Source organism: Podarcis tiliguerta (assembly GCF_965153285.1).
Source record: "Podarcis tiliguerta genome assembly, chromosome: 8".
NCBI lineage: Eukaryota > Metazoa > Chordata > Lepidosauria > Squamata > Lacertidae > Podarcis > Podarcis tiliguerta.
In genome coordinates this window covers 79843130-79858068 of record NC_139541.1, presented here as the reverse complement: position 1 = coordinate 79858068, position 14939 = coordinate 79843130, and the positions used below count along the sequence as shown (strand labels likewise).

Sequence of the window (14939 nt, the reverse complement as noted above, 5' to 3'; positions counted from 1 at the left end):
CCTGGGGTTGCGGCGCTCATCCCGCTTTACTGGCCAAGGGAGCCGGCGTACAGCTTCCGGGTCATGTGGCCAGCATGACTAAGCCTCTTCTGGCGAACCAGAGCAGAGCACGGAAACGCCGTTTACCTTCCCGCCGGAATGGTACCTATTTATCTACTGGAATTTGACGTGCTTTCGAACTGCTAGGTTGGCAGGAGCAGGGACCGAGCAATGGGAGCTCACCCCGTTTCAAGGATTCGAACTGCCGACCTTCTGATCGGCAAGCCCTAGGTTCTGTGGTTTAATAATAATAATAATAATAATAATTTATTATTTGTACCCTGCCCATCTGGCTGGGTTTCCCCAGCCACTCTGGGCGGCTTCCAACAAAGATGAAAAATACACTAAAATGTCACATATTAAAAACTTCCCTGAACAGGGCTGCCTTCAGATGTCTTCTGAATGTCAGGTAGTTGTTTATCGCTTTGACATCTGATGGGAGGGCGTTCCACAGGGCGGGTGCCACCACCGAGAAGGCCCTCTGCCTGGTTCCCTGTAACTTGGCCTCTCGCAGTGAGGGAACCGCCAGAAGGCCCTCTGTGTCCGGGCAGAACGATGGGGGTGGAGACGCTCCTTCAGATATACCCACAGAGCCACCCGCGTCCCTAAAAATACTGAGCTTAGTGGACCTTTATTTCTAATGTGGCCAGATCAACAGACAGGAGAGAAGCCAGGGAGAGCAGCTGCAGCTGCAGCTTCAACTTGACAGGCTGCAGTTCAACAGGTAAAGCGCCCGACCATCACTGCATTGCCCTGCGTGGGGAAAACTGCGGCTGTTAACACCCAGTTTCTTCCACGTAGCAAAAGGAAACGCACCAGGCTAGGGGAAAAATTGCAGGTAAAAAGTTTGGGAGCGGAAAGGGGCGGGGAAACATGGGGTGGGGCGTGGCCAGGGACAGGGGTGTGGCCTATCGGATTGCCATGAGCGCGTGGCTGCATGAAGGAGGCGGGGCTATTGCCTGCCTGGGTTTTTGTGGCTCCGCCCCCTATGCCCAGATTGATCTATTTGTGCTGGGAGTGGGGGGGGGGGATAGTTGGCTTGTACCATTCGAAAGAGCACGAGCGGCTGCCTTCCTCCCTGAAACCCACGAAACAAGCAGCCCGCTGCCCCGCTGGCTACCCTGCCTTTCCGCCCATTCCTCCCGATTTGGTTCCTCCCTCCACCCCCCCTCTTTCCCGCTCCGACATGGCCCGCTCCGATTTTGACGCATTGCAGGTGAGAGGCGACCAATGGCCGCGGCACTCTCATCCTGCGCCTCGCTCGCCAGCCAATGGGGGCGCGCGTCACAAGCGCGTCGTCACAATACTGTGTCCTTCCGCTGGAAGGCGGTTCGAGGGAGGGGCGGACGAGTGAAAAAGCGGCGACGGGCGGGAAAAAAAAGAGAGAGGGAAAATAGTCCCCCTCTTCTTCACCCCACCCCACCCCGCAAAGAGGCGGGGAAGTGGGCGGGGCTTGCGCGGCGGCCGAGAGCAGCTCCGACGCGCGGAATGCGGGGAGAAGGAAGGGGGCGGGGCGCTCCCCTGGCGGCCGTTGGCGGAGGGATCTCTCTCGCGCCGTGTGTGTGCGTGAGGCGGCCCGCAGCGGGTTCCGGCTAGTGCTGCTCCCACCTCCCTTCCCCACATCGCCGCCGCTGCTCCGCGAAGCCTCTCGACGCTCCAGCTGCTGTAGCCACCCGGACCCGGCCATGGTGAGGGGCGCGGGCGCCTGAGGGGTTAATTGAGGAAGGGGGGTGGGGGCGAGGGGGGAAGGGGTTAATGGAGCGGGGTCTTCAGGGGGGCAGTATGGGGGTGGGAGGGGGCCGAGGGTCTCTGAGGAGGGGGCCAGGTAAGTGCCCCATTGATTTTATTGTGTGTGGGGGGGTGTTAATGGGGGGGGGCAGGGGAGAAATGGCGCCAGTGAAATGCTTGTGGGGGGTGCAGAGTCAAATGGGGGTATTTGGGGTGCGTGAAACGAGGGGGGGGGTTCACCGCACTGCAGGGCACATGGGGGGGGGTCGGCGCGTGCAAGCCCTGGGTTGCAGATGGGGGAGCACTGGTTGGGGGAGTTTTTTGGGGGGGGGTGAGTGAATGGAGCTGGAGAGGAAACAGATGTGGGGAGGAGGGGGGCAGTTTGAGCGCCGGGTTTTGGGGGTGCCAGCTTGACTGCAGGGGAGGTTTTTTGGGGGTTGAGGCTTAGGACGCCCTTCCTACGGAGTGAAGGGGGGGTGCAATGAGCATTTGGGGGCTGGGACGAGTGGGGCGGCGAGGCGTGGGGGGAGGCTGATCTCATTCCCCCCCTCTCTCTCCTGAGCCTTCCTTCCGAAGAAGCACGAAGGGGAGAGGCGAAATGTGATAAGATGAGCAGTGTGTGTGTGTTGGGGGGGGGGGTTGTTGATGCTGGATTGTGTGCTGGGGGGGGGTGTCCAGGGGGTGAGGCTGGGAAGAAAGCGCTGGCGTAAATTCTCCAGAAAGCTGGGAGGAAGTGCCCTGGATGGTGGGTTTTCCAGAATGGCTGGCTACCTGGCCGGTTAGGTTCTTGGGCAATTGGGGCAATGAGCAGGTGGCAGGGTTAATGGGAGTGGAGCCGAAACGCAGGGCTCGGCTCAGGTGTGGATGTGGTTTCAGGGAGCTTGGCTTTTGGGGTGGGAGGTGATGTGGGGGTGGGAGCACCACAGGTGCTGAACAGAGGAGGTGATGGCAGCAGGGGCACTGGGCAGAAGGCCCACCTGGCTGAGGGATGTCATGGGGCAGGAAGGGCGGGGGTTGAAGAAGGGTGGCAGCCGAGTGTGCCAGCTGATCATCACAAGGCCTTTGGCAAGAAGCCGTTGAGGGTGTTTGGATCTGCCCTTCAGGAGTACTTTGGGTAGGGGTCTTTTTTCTGGAGATGTTCTCTTGGGTAGCAGTGCTATAAGGCTGCTAAATGATGTTGCTGAGAGTGGGACACTCGATGGGCCATGGGAAGAGGGCTGGAGCAGATTCGTTGAAGGGGATGTGTGGGAGATGGCATTTTGTAGCCCATTGTTCAGAAGCCGACAGACAATGAGCCTTTGTGGGAGGTGGCCATGTAGAGTATTTGGTGTGAGATGAGTTAATGGTGGTAGAATTGGAGGAAGTGAACTGACAGGACCCTCAACGGTCAGGCTGGTGTTTCTAGGAGTGGAAGATGTAATAGGCAGAAAAGATAGGGAGGGAAGCGTATTGAGAGAGCTTTATGATTTGAAGAGAGAATGCATGGAGTTGGTAGTCTTTTGAATGGTCTCCTCATAAGCTGTGTTGGGGCTGGAAATGGCGTGGCTGGGTTGCTGATGAGAATTCACTTTCCATCATCTAGAAGAGCAGAGAGGCTTGTCGTGGGGATGCAGGAGAACATGGGTGTGGATCCTGACAAATATATTTGAGCTGTCTTCTTAATGAAGTTTTTATTGCATGCATGTCCTTCTGTTCCATGAGGCTCCTGGTGGTCTGCTTTCCAGGTTACTGTTTAGCTGCAGCATCTGATGTTCTCATGCCCTGGGCCTCAGAAGCCACTTTGATTTGCCTCAGCAAGGAAATTGACAAACTCCTGACTCAAACAAAAGCATGGAAGCAACCAATCCATCCTGTGTCTCACCTCTGACTGGCTTTGGGGGGAAGTGGGGAAGCCATCCAACACGATAATTTGAAATGTAGTGGGGTGGTTCTGGTCTAATTGCAGCGTGACAAACTATTTGGCAAGAGAGAATAGTGTGAAGACTACTTTGTAGTCTGGTGATGAGGAGAGGGAATCCTGGGGACCTCAGGGATGCTTGGAGAGGAGCCATAGTTCAGTAATAGAGCCGCATGCCTTGCATACAGAAGGACCCATGTTTTAGTCCCTGGCATCTCCCAATAAGGCTGTCTGAAATTCTGGAAAGCCACTGCTAGTCAGTGTAGACAGTACAGTAGCCCAGATGTAAAGCACAAGGTTTGGTGTCTCAGTATTACAGGGTCACTTGCCTGTGGGTGGGAAGAGTGCTCGAAATGGAGAAAGAATGCCTTTGAAGAGCCACCCTCCTGTAATGAAGCCAGGGGTCCTTCTAGTTTTGATCTTCCTCTCCCTGCTGCAGCTTCCGGCGCGTGGATGACGCACTAATTCCTTCAGTCCCTTGCTGGAGCCTCCCTCAGCCCGTTGCAATATAGAAGAGTGGCTTCCTGTTTGAGTCTGCATTTCCCTCTGGCGGCTTGGCTTATCTACCAGAAGCTATTAGATTATTATTATTTTCATGCTGGCTGCTCTTGCCATGCTAACCTACTTTCCAGAGCATCTTTCCCTCAGGCCATCTAGATTGGCTACCCTGAAGGGCCACCATCTCTCTCTTTCTTTCTCTCTCCAGCAATTATTGAGATGTAGGCCATCTTAAGCAATGCTGAAAAGGCCAGTGAGGATGGGGGGGGGGGGATAGCATGATTTGATTGGGCAGGGGGATGAAGGCCAGGACTGTCCTTCCTTGATCTTACCACAGCCCTTGGTCTTCTGTCCTGTAGGGGTGCCATTATAAATGCCAAGCCACTTCTGAAGGCTGATTCTGAAGAGCAATGCAGTTCTTCTTGCTCTTTGCGTTTCCCTCTCGTCTAGCAGACCCTGTGTAGCTTATGCGATCTGACAAGTTTAGACAGGGATGTCAGAGTTCAAGCTTTTGCCCTGAGGAAATCTTTGGCCAAGATGAAAGTCAGGTGGCTGTTCTGACCCCCTCCTGCCCTGTTGCCCCTAACAGTTCTGTGCCTGAGCTCAAAATGAGGATTTTTTCCTCTCTCGGCTGGGATGTGAGTGGTCCCACCCACCCTTTCCTGCATTGATGTGACCCTTTGTGGTGCAGTGTATTAAAACCTTCCCCAGATCCTCACTCTCTGTCACTGCATTGGAAGTGCTTTATCATCCTTGTTTCCTTTTCTGACAGTAGAGGGCTCCTAAGTCCACTGCAGTCTGTTTAACTGAGCCCCTGTTAATCCGGGGTAGCATTAGTTTCTCTGCAAAAATACCTCTAGCTCTAAAGCCTAAATGGGTCCGTCCCCCCCAGAATGTGGGGCGTGGGGAGGACTTCATATGGCTGCACCTGGACTTTCATTGGTGGCTTTCCTTCTTCTCCCCCTCCCCCAGCGGACTTCGCCCTTCTGCATGTTGCACCCTTGGCAGTCCTTGGTGATATCTGCATTTTGCAAGGAGCGACTCTCAGGCGGTATCAGGTTTGCCTTGTATCTTCTGCTCTGGCTCTCGCTGTGCTGCAGTGTTGGACTGGCTGGGACTGCAGTGAAGGCTGGAGTCCAAGCAGTCCTCGTGTTTTGCAGCTCCTACTTCCAAAAGCACTGAAGTAGAATGTTAAAACTCCTTTTTTTAAACAAGTGCACCGTAATGGGTGTGAGCTGCAGGCTGCTTCTTAGCCAACGCAGAAGCACGATGGAATGGTGCAGCCAACTTCAGCAAGGCCAGACAAGGGGGAATGCGGCAGAGATGCTCTTGTCCAGGATGTCAGAAGTACCATGATGTGGTAATACAAAGGTGGAAATGTGCCTCACTTCCCCTTGGAATCCACTTTCCTCAGTACCTGTACACTGCTGATGAACACCCTCACTTCTCCTTAGGCCAAGATAATTTGCATTTCTATTCCCACCATTCTTCTGAGATATTAATCATTCTCACCACAATGCTGTGACATAAGGTAGGCTCAGTTATTAACTTGCCTACGGTCACCCATTAAGTGCCATGGCTGATTAAGGATTTGAACCAGTGTCTTCCTGATTCAGTTCTAAGGCTTTGCCCTTGCCATCCCAGAGCCCTACATTTCTGCAGTAACATTCAGCCAGAAAACTGCCTTCTGAATGTTGCCTTATTTTAAGGAAGAAGAATACTGGTTGGGTTCAGCCATTGAATGCTCAGGTCGAGTCGTGGATCCCAACAGAAATGAGTCTGCAGTGTTGTACTGTCTGTCCTTTTTTTATCCTGCCTTTCCTCCATTATGGAGCAGCTTAGCATAAACCCAAAGGCAAAGCATTAATACGGTGCAAATAAAACATCAATAAAATCACAAATTTGCAATATATATACAATGAAACCGCAGAAATAGATTATCTGTGTCTAAAGGCATGCCATTTTGGGTTTCATTTCTGAAAGCCTTGTAAATGGGAAACAGGAAGAAATCATTGCTTTGAGATCCTTTTCCAGTTCTGTTCCTTCTGGCTGTGTAAATGGCCACCACCATATCTTGTGGCAGTGAATTCTGTACTTGATGGTCAAACTAGCTAATGACCCCACCCCTGTGGCTTTTTTTCAGTCCTTCCTGCATGAAGCAGCTGGCACTGTTGGTCTCTGTCTGCACCTTTTGCTGTGCATCTGCTTTCTGGTCATGATACACTGTGGCTTAGATTGCAGAACCTGACTTGTGAGAGGCCAACGGGTGGGTGGGTGCTGCCACCGCTCCTGAAACTGGCATGGCTTCAAGGGCCTTTTGGTGCCTCCTGTAAACATAGGCATGATGCAGAAGGGGGCTGGGCATGTCTAGCTCAGAGCAAAGCTTGGGGGAAGTGGGCTTGAGAGTGTTAGGCTTAACTTCTATGGTATTTCAGCAGATGCTGTAAGTTACTTGATGAAGAATCCAGCCACCTAAAAAAAATAAATCCTCTTGACTTGCTCTTAATTGTTTATTTGCTCCTTCCTGACAATTTTTGAAAGCCAGCGGAAAGAGGAAGGAGAATATTATTTCACCAGGGTCATCCCTTTAAAGATGACACAATCCTCTGGGTCAGGGCTCAGCAAAGCAGTCATAGATTGGCTGTTGAGGGGTTTAATGAAGTGGGCTAACCGGTGACGTTCAGGACCCACCTATACTGCTCTGAAACATTTAGGTTTCTCCATGTGACTTAAAATCGTGGCACTGTAGAGTTGGAAAGGACCACGAGGGTCATTTAGGAGAACCCCCTGCAATGCAGGAATCTTTTGCCCTGCTTATTCCAATGATGCAGCTGTCGCCGTCCACCTGCAGTTCTTCTGCATTGTGCCATATTATGGGGGATGTGCATAGCTCCAGGTTTAAGACTTCTTGGTGAGAGCCAGGGTGAAGGAAGGCAGCAGTGACAACCGTAGGGAGGAAGCAATACAATGATAGACAGGCTTAGAGGCCATGGCCTGTCCTAGTATGAGGAGTGGTGCACTTGGAAGCCCCTTCTCACCCTCTGTGGATTGGGCTGCTGCTGCTACAATCTCAGCTCTGTAGCCCTGAATTGCAGAACTGAGGCTGGGGGTTAAGCCAAATGCAGCCACATACAGCAGGTTGGCAGCAGGAGACCCTTTGGATACTGCAGGTGGACTGCATCTAGCTTGGTAGGTCACAAGGTGTGCGAACCTGAGCTGGGGGCTTACAGGTAATGTGGAAAATGCCATGGGCTCTGCTGCTTCCCCACCAGGGAGGCTGATAAGAGATGTAGAGAGGTTTGACTTGGGATGACTCTTCATTTTATATGCGTTTCTCTCTCTCACTTCTTTCAGGCTGACCAACTTACCGAAGAGCAGATTGCAGGTGAGTCCTCAGCATACAGTGGCAGTAAATATTCACTCGGCTGGCACTGAATTGATCTGCACGGTGAGGGAAGATGAGCAGTACACCCCCTTGTCTACTGGCTTTGAAGCTGGGTTAACTACTGCTCAAACTGAGCCAGAATGCACATGGTGAGGGGCAGCTTGTGAGCTTCTTTGCAGAGAAGGAGGATATTTTTTTTTTCTGGTAGTCCTTAAAGTGCAGAATCTTTACTACAGTTCTTTTAGGAGAGATAATTTCCCCATCTGCAGGGTTTGAGTGGTGGTGTGAGGACAAGGCCATAAAAAATCAAAACATATCCCTGGGCTGGGAAGATGTGAACAGGTTTGTGCTGCCACCAGCATTTTAGGCCCTGGGGATTTCAAATACATCACCAGACTCACTTGGTTCCCCTCTCTCCCAAGTCTTTGGAATGGGGCTGGCTAGACTTCCAGGATAATCACTGGTTGCAAGTACATGATCTCTATGTAGCTGACATCAACCCTGCTTCCCCCTGCAGAATTCAAGGAGGCCTTCTCCCTCTTCGACAAGGACGGGGATGGCACCATCACCACCAAGGAGCTTGGCACTGTGATGAGGTCTCTGGGTCAGAACCCCACTGAGGCAGAACTGCAAGACATGATCAATGAAGTTGATGCTGATGGTAAGTGGCCCCGGCACTAAGGGGGCCTGGGCAGAGTAAGTGATCCAAAACCCATGGATTCTGCCAGTACTTTATGCAGAAATTCAGCGGGGGGTGCTTAGACTGGGGAGCAAGCTTTATTCTTGATGGACAAGAGGAACAGTTTACCTTTCCCACTGAGCTTCTCTGACTCCTGTGCTTAGACATCCACCCATCCCTGCTGCTTCCCTGTCTTTTGTGACTGGGAGGCAAGTTAAGAGGTAGAAGCGAGAGGAATAATGATTTATTTGATCTTGCCAGACTAACATAGACTGGCCTATGTATTAAGTTGCCAATGAATGCGATGGTGGGGACTGGTTCTGATGGGGTACTAGCTGAGAGTGGAGTGGGGGATGGGTCAAGGGGGATTGTGAAGGACCCAGAAAGCCAATAGTTGTAGTAGTAGTAATAATAGCAATAATATGAAGTAGCACCCTATTTCCTTCCAGGGATAACAGAAGGGTGCAACGTGAATGTCTTGAAAATGCCACTCACTTTCTTCAGTGTATATATACTGCCTTCCAAGTGGCACTGTCCAAGATGCTTAAAATAAAAACAAAATACCAACAGTTGGGTAATGCCTGCAGTATCTTGATATATTCTTTGTGATTGCTTCACAGGCAGACCATTTAGCAGGCACTAGTTTCAGTGTCCAGCTCCAACACATTCCATCAGCTAGTTCTGTTCCCTTCAAGCGGGGCTTCTGTCTTCCGAGGCTGGCTTTGTCCTAGGGTGGCTGTTTGAGATTGGACTCGGCATCCCAGTCTGCAGCTGCTTTTGTTTCTGCTGGCTTCCTCTTACTGGTGCTCATATCTGTTTTCAGGGAACGGCACAATTGACTTCCCAGAGTTCTTGACCATGATGGCGAGGAAGATGAAGGACACAGACAGTGAGGAGGAGATCCGAGAGGCTTTCAGAGTGTTTGATAAGGTGAGGAAGTGGAGAAGGACCACCCGCCTTCTGGAGGGGAGGGAGGAGAGTGGACAGAACACTGCCATGCATCCCCATATGCTCTCAGGGAGAATGGCAAGGAAACAGCCGTGTCCCCTTCCCTTAATCTGGAGCATACAGAATGGAGAAGGAAACACCATTTGCCAGGATAAAAGTGGAAGGTGCTGCCTTGCTGTGCTGCTCCCTGCTAAACTGACCCCTTTGCTTCCAGGATGGGAATGGCTACATTAGTGCAGCAGAGTTACGCCACGTGATGACAAACCTAGGGGAGAAGCTCACCGACGAGGAGGTGGACGAAATGATAAGGGAGGCAGATATTGATGGGGACGGGCAGGTCAACTATGAAGGTGAGTCGGGGATGGGATCAGCACCTTGCCTGCTGCCGTTTTGGCAGCCAGAACGTTGCATGAAAGAATTGAGGTTCTGCTTCGGCAGAGGGCCTCTAAAGAACTGTATGGGACCTCTTCTGGTTTTTGAGGGCAGTAATTGTGTCACTGACTTCAGCCACCTGGGTGGCGTGGAAGCACTGCAACCATTTTTATATATCCTGTTGAGGGGGAGATGCCTTGGATTATGTATCACACTTTAGTTTTGAGCTGTGTGGAAATAAGCCCAAATTTAATACTCCCGAGTCCGCCAGTGAGGTCCACATATATGCAAAACGTATTCAAAGGCTTTGAAGTTTGCTTTTTTTACAGGCCTTGGCTGGAGAGAACCAGGGCTTTCTTAGCCCTTCCCCTCAAATTTTGATGGTACTATTCTGGGGATTTTTCATCGGTTCTTGAAGCCTACTGTAGTCTTCACACATTGTTCAGTATAGCAGGGTACACATTAAGGTCGTGTTCAGTGGCGGGGGTACCCTTGACTTCCCCTCTGGTAGTTTTCTCTGGATGAGAGTGGAGCAGACACAGTTCATAGCATTATCACAGCTCTGTTTGCTTTTATCTTTTGAAAACTACTTTGAGTGTAAAAGTCGAATCATGTCAAGCCGAAGTAACTGTGTGACCGCTGACTGGGCTGATGTCTAGTTTAGGGAGCTTTTCGACTAGGTGATCTCAAGTCTTCCAGCTTCAAAGGGTGTGGGCACCGCCATACTGACTTTGCTTCCTTACCCTGTGTCTCTTGCAGAGTTTGTGCAGATGATGACTGCAAAGTGAAGCCCGCAGAGTGGGTGGCTGGCAATGCCCATTCTCCTTCGATACTTTTCTCCAACACACTCTCTCTACTTAAGTAACCTGGTTCTCTAAGCAAAACAATCGGCTGTGGAATAAATCTGACCAAGCAATTAAAAAGAAAAAAAAAGAAACCCCCCAAGCTGCATGATTGCACTCATCTCTCCCTCCTTCTTCTTGCTCTCCCTCCTTCCCCCTCCCTGCCTTTCCTTCCTTCCACCTCTTCTGGTGCACCCCCCCAAAAAAAAACCTCCCCGAGAACCTCCAACCTTGTGGATGTCTTTTGTTTCCATCGGGTCTTCTGTTCTGCAGCCAGAGCTGGCCTGTCTCCCAGGGCGCAGATATCTTTCTCTTTCTTTCAAGAATCCACACGATGGGGGTGGAGAGAGCGCAAAAAACCTTCTTAATCGTGTTGCATGTGTCTGGCACTGTGGTCGTGCGCATTGACATGGCGGTTGCCACCGAAGGTCTTGCCCCCAGGGAACACCGAGGAGGGGTACAAGGAGGAAACTGGGTTGCTGTTTTTTCCCCCCTTCGTTTTCGTGGGAGGGGGGGCGCTATCCCACCGCCGGGGTGCCTGTGGCTGAAGGCGGGTTCTAGAGAGCTCCGTCAGCATGATGTGGGGAGAAGAGGCTGTTAAAAAGAGGGGGAGGGGGGAGCGTCCGACAACTGTCCGATTGGCTCTTTAAAGAAAAAAAAACACACACGCAAAACCGAACCAACCGCCCATAATTTTAACTTCTGTCTTTTGTTCTTAACCTTCTTGTATAAATTGTAAATGTCCTTACAGTTTCCTAAGCATTGTGTCCAGACATTGGAGCTGCTATGTAAATACCTAATGCTACAGGCTCCTTTTGCGGGGAGGGGGGGTCTTCGCCCCGCGTATGGCGACGGCGAATGCTTTTGATTGGCAGCTTGAGGGGTTTTGGGGGTGGGAGGCGTCGGAACGGAACCGCAATAAAACAGTGAAGCCGCTGCTGAGTGAATGCCAACTGCGCCAGAACGCCCTCTCTCCCTCCCCCCTCCCCCCCCGCCTTCCTCACGCGACGCTTCATTTTTTTCGTAGTGGCTCTCTCGGTTTTAACGCTTGTGCCGCACCTTTCGCTTCGGTGTCTGTGCTCTTTCAATGTTGCTTCCTTAACTCCGCCCGTCCCCACCCGCCCCCCTTTCCTCGCGGCAAAACAGCATGGGCCGCAAACTTGCTTCTCTTTACTTTTTTTCACTTTTATTTTTTAATCCAAAAAAAAAAATTTAAATAAATAAAGAAGAAGAGGAAAAAAAAAACCAGTTTTGGAGGGGGAATCGAAACAGAGCTGCAGAATTTCCCTGAAACCGGGTGAAAGAAGAGTGCTTTGCGCAGTCCGTGGCGGATTTGACCATGCCCCCTCTTATTATTATTATTTCCTGTCTTCTGCTCTCCTGTGTTGAGCAGAGGTGGAGGGATCTCACCTGAGAACTTAGGCAGGGGGCGTGGGGAAGGTTGGAGCAAGAATGTCTTTGAAAGCAGGTGGTGTTGTGTTCAGTTCAAGCTGTGAAAATAAAATTATATCAATGTTTTCCAATAAAATGCAGTGACTACCTGAAATGGCTGTTTGCTTTGATATTCCCTGTCCCTTTAACTGGACCGCCTCGTTCGGTTGTTTTGTTTCACAGTTGCTGGAACAGCTTAAGATGTGAGTGTCTCTTTTCCCCATGGGCGAACGCAGCAAATTCCCCTTGGGGAAACTTTTTGAAAACAAATTAAATTGGTAAGAGCTTTCCTCTGAAGGTTGTAATCGCTGAGCCACTTCCGTGGGCTCGTGGTATAAGCCTGGAGCTACTTGCGTTGGAAAGCATCATTTGACTTAGTCGCTTTGAGCAGAAGCAGCTGTGTTCTTTATGTTGCGCCCATTGATCCTGTGTGGGCAAAGGAAGGAAATGGAGGACAAGGGAGCCAAAAAACCGCGAAAGGCGGGTAAGGAAATGGCAAAGAAAGCTGAATGAATTCTTTGCCTCTCTCTTCACAACCAAAGATACAGACAGATCCCAGTGCCTAAACCTAACCTTTGCAGGAGGCGAATCTAAGGAACTGGGGCAGATAGTTGTGATGAGAAATGATGCTCTAAGCCTACTTGGCAACACAAAAATTGACAAATAGAAATACTTTATTGTCACTGTACCACTTGTTTACAGTAAGATTAATCACTGTGTCCAATGGCATCCACCGAGAGTTATAAAAGAACTCAAATGTGAAATTGCTGGTCTTCTGTCTAAAGTATATAACTTAGAATCATAGAGTTGGAAGAGACCACAAGGGCCATCGAGTCCAACCCCCTGTCAAGCAGGAAACACCATCAGAGCACTCCTGACATATGGTTGTCAAGCCTCTGCTTAAAGGCCTCCAAAGAAGGAGACTCCACCACACTCCTTGGCAGCAAATTCCACTGTCGAACAGCTCTTACTGTCAGGAAGTTCTTCCTAATGTTTAGGTGGAATCTTCTTTCTTGTAGTTTGGATCCATTGCTCCGTGTCCGCTTCTCTGGAGCAGCAGAAAACAACCTTTCTCCCTCCTCTAGGTGACATCCTTTTATATATTTGGACATGGCTATTATATCACCCCTTAACCTCCTCTTCTCCAGGCTAAACATTCCCAGCTCCCTTAGCCGTTCCTCATAAGGCATCGTTTCCAGGCCTTTGACCATTTTGGTTGCCCTCCTCTGGACACGTTCCAGTTTGTCAGTGTCCTTCTTGAACTGTGGTGCCCAGAACTGGACACAGTACTCCAGGTGAGGTCTGACCAGAGCAGAATACAGTGGCACTATTACTTCCCTTGATCTAGATGCTATACTATTGATATACTTGTCCCCTCCGTTCTTGAGGACTAGAAAGTAACCAATGTAACACTAGTTTTTTTAAAAAAAGGATGCAGGGGGAATGCTGTTAGCATACTGTCTGCCCCAAGAAAACTGGTGGAAAGTGTTAAAGATAAAATAGCCAAGCATAGAGGAGAACAAGCCTCGCTGCTAGCATGGCTTCTGCAAGGGAAAATCTTGTCTCGCAATTCTATTGGAGTTCATTGACAGTGTCAACAAGTATATGGGTATAGATTGGTTAACACAGTGTACTTGGACATTGAAAAGCATTTTGACGAAGTACCTCATCAAAGACCCCTGAGTTAGCGGTCAAAGAATAAGAGGAGAGGTCCTTTTATGGATCAGGAATTGGCTAATTTGCAGGAAGTAGAGGAACAAATAGACAACGGAAAGAAGTAGAAAGGATCAGTATTAGTACTTGTGCTATTTAACTTCTTCATAAATGATCTAAAGATGTGAGCAGTGAGGTGGCCAAGTTTGCAAATGATACGAAATGGTTCTGGATCATTAAAGCAAAAGAGATTGTAAAGAGCTCCAGGAGGACCTCCCAAAGCTGAGTGAATGGGCGGTAAAATGGCAAATGCAATCCAAGGTAAACAAGTATTAAGTGATAAAATACTGCAGCAAAAAATATTAATTTCATATGCTCATGGGGTCTGAATTGGCAGTGACCACAAAAATTTGGGGTTGAAGTAGGTAGCTTGATGAAGGCACTGATTCAGTGCATGGCAGCTGAGGCAATTTCCATGCTATGGGTCATTAAGTAAATAATAATAATAATAATTTATTATTTATACCCCGCCCATCTGGCTGGGCTTCCCCAGCCATTCTGGGCAGCTTCCAAAAGAATATTAAAATACTGTGATACATCAAACATTAAAAGCTTCCCTAAACAGGGCTGCCTTCAGATGTCTTCTAAAAGTCTGGTAGTTGTTTATTTCCTTGACATCTGATGGGAGGGCGTTCCACAGGGAGGGTGCCACTACCAAGAAGGCCCTCTGCCTGGTTCCCTGTAACTTGGCTTCTTGCAGCGAGGGAACCGCCAGAAGGCCCTCAGTGCTGGACCTCAGTGTCCGGGTAGAACGATGGGGGTGGAGACGCTCCTTCAGGTATACTGAATTGAAAATAAAATGGTTGATATAATGTCGTTACAACTGCATTTGGAATACCGTGTATGTTTCTGGTCACCTCGCCTCAAGCAGGATATTGAAGAGTTGGAAATGGTTCAGAAAATGGCAAGAGAAAGGAAGCAAGGTTGCAGCGTTCAGGACTTTTTAGTTAAAAGAAAAGGTGAGTTAGAGTGGACAGGATAGAATTTAATGACATCATAATACATGGCATGGAGAAAGGGCATAGATAAAAGTATTTCCCATTCATAACACTGCAACTGGTTGATCTCCAATGAGGCTGAAGGTTGGAAAATTCAGAACAGATACAACAATTTCTTCTCTCTACGCATAGTAGGAACTATGGAACTCAATGGAACGCAATGAGGGCCACCAACTTGGATGGCTTTAAGAGAGGATTCAACAATTTCATGGAGGAGAGGGCTATAACTTCTCTGGTAGCTCTGATGGCTTTGCTGTGCCTCCACAGCTGGATGTAATAATGCTTCCAAATTATCCTTGCTGGAAGCCGCAAGAGGGGAGAGTTGCTCTCGTTCTCAGATCCTGCTTTGGAGGGTTTTCTACGGGCAACTGGTTGGCCACACTGAGAACAGGATGCTGGACTAGATGGT

At 49.8% G+C, this 14939-nt stretch overlaps 1 protein-coding gene across 1 annotated transcript; it reads left to right on the top strand.

Moving 5' to 3' along the window:
• Window positions 1–1584: 1584 nt before the first annotated feature.
• Window positions 1585–11934, top strand: CALM3 (calmodulin 3). The gene is made up of 6 exons (XM_083456360.1): window positions 1585–1727; window positions 7517–7547; window positions 8065–8208; window positions 9050–9156; window positions 9389–9524; window positions 10306–11934. The coding sequence occupies exons 1-6, from the start codon at window positions 1725–1727 to the stop codon at window positions 10332–10334; spliced, it is 450 nt and encodes a 149-aa protein (XP_083312486.1). The 5' UTR covers window positions 1585–1724; the 3' UTR covers window positions 10335–11934.
• The last annotated feature ends 3005 nt before the right edge of the window (window positions 11935–14939 follow it).

What these genes read in the sequence shown, in the direction of transcription:
- CALM3 (XM_083456360.1), top strand. An exon ending in TACCGAAGAGCAGATTGCAG is followed by an intron (nt 7,548 to 8,064) that starts GTGAGTCCTCAG and finishes TTCCCCCTGCAG; the next exon opens with AATTCAAGGAGGCCTTCTCC. An exon ending in CGGGCAGGTCAACTATGAAG is followed by an intron (nt 9,525 to 10,305) that starts GTGAGTCGGGGA and finishes TGTCTCTTGCAG; the next exon opens with AGTTTGTGCAGATGATGACT.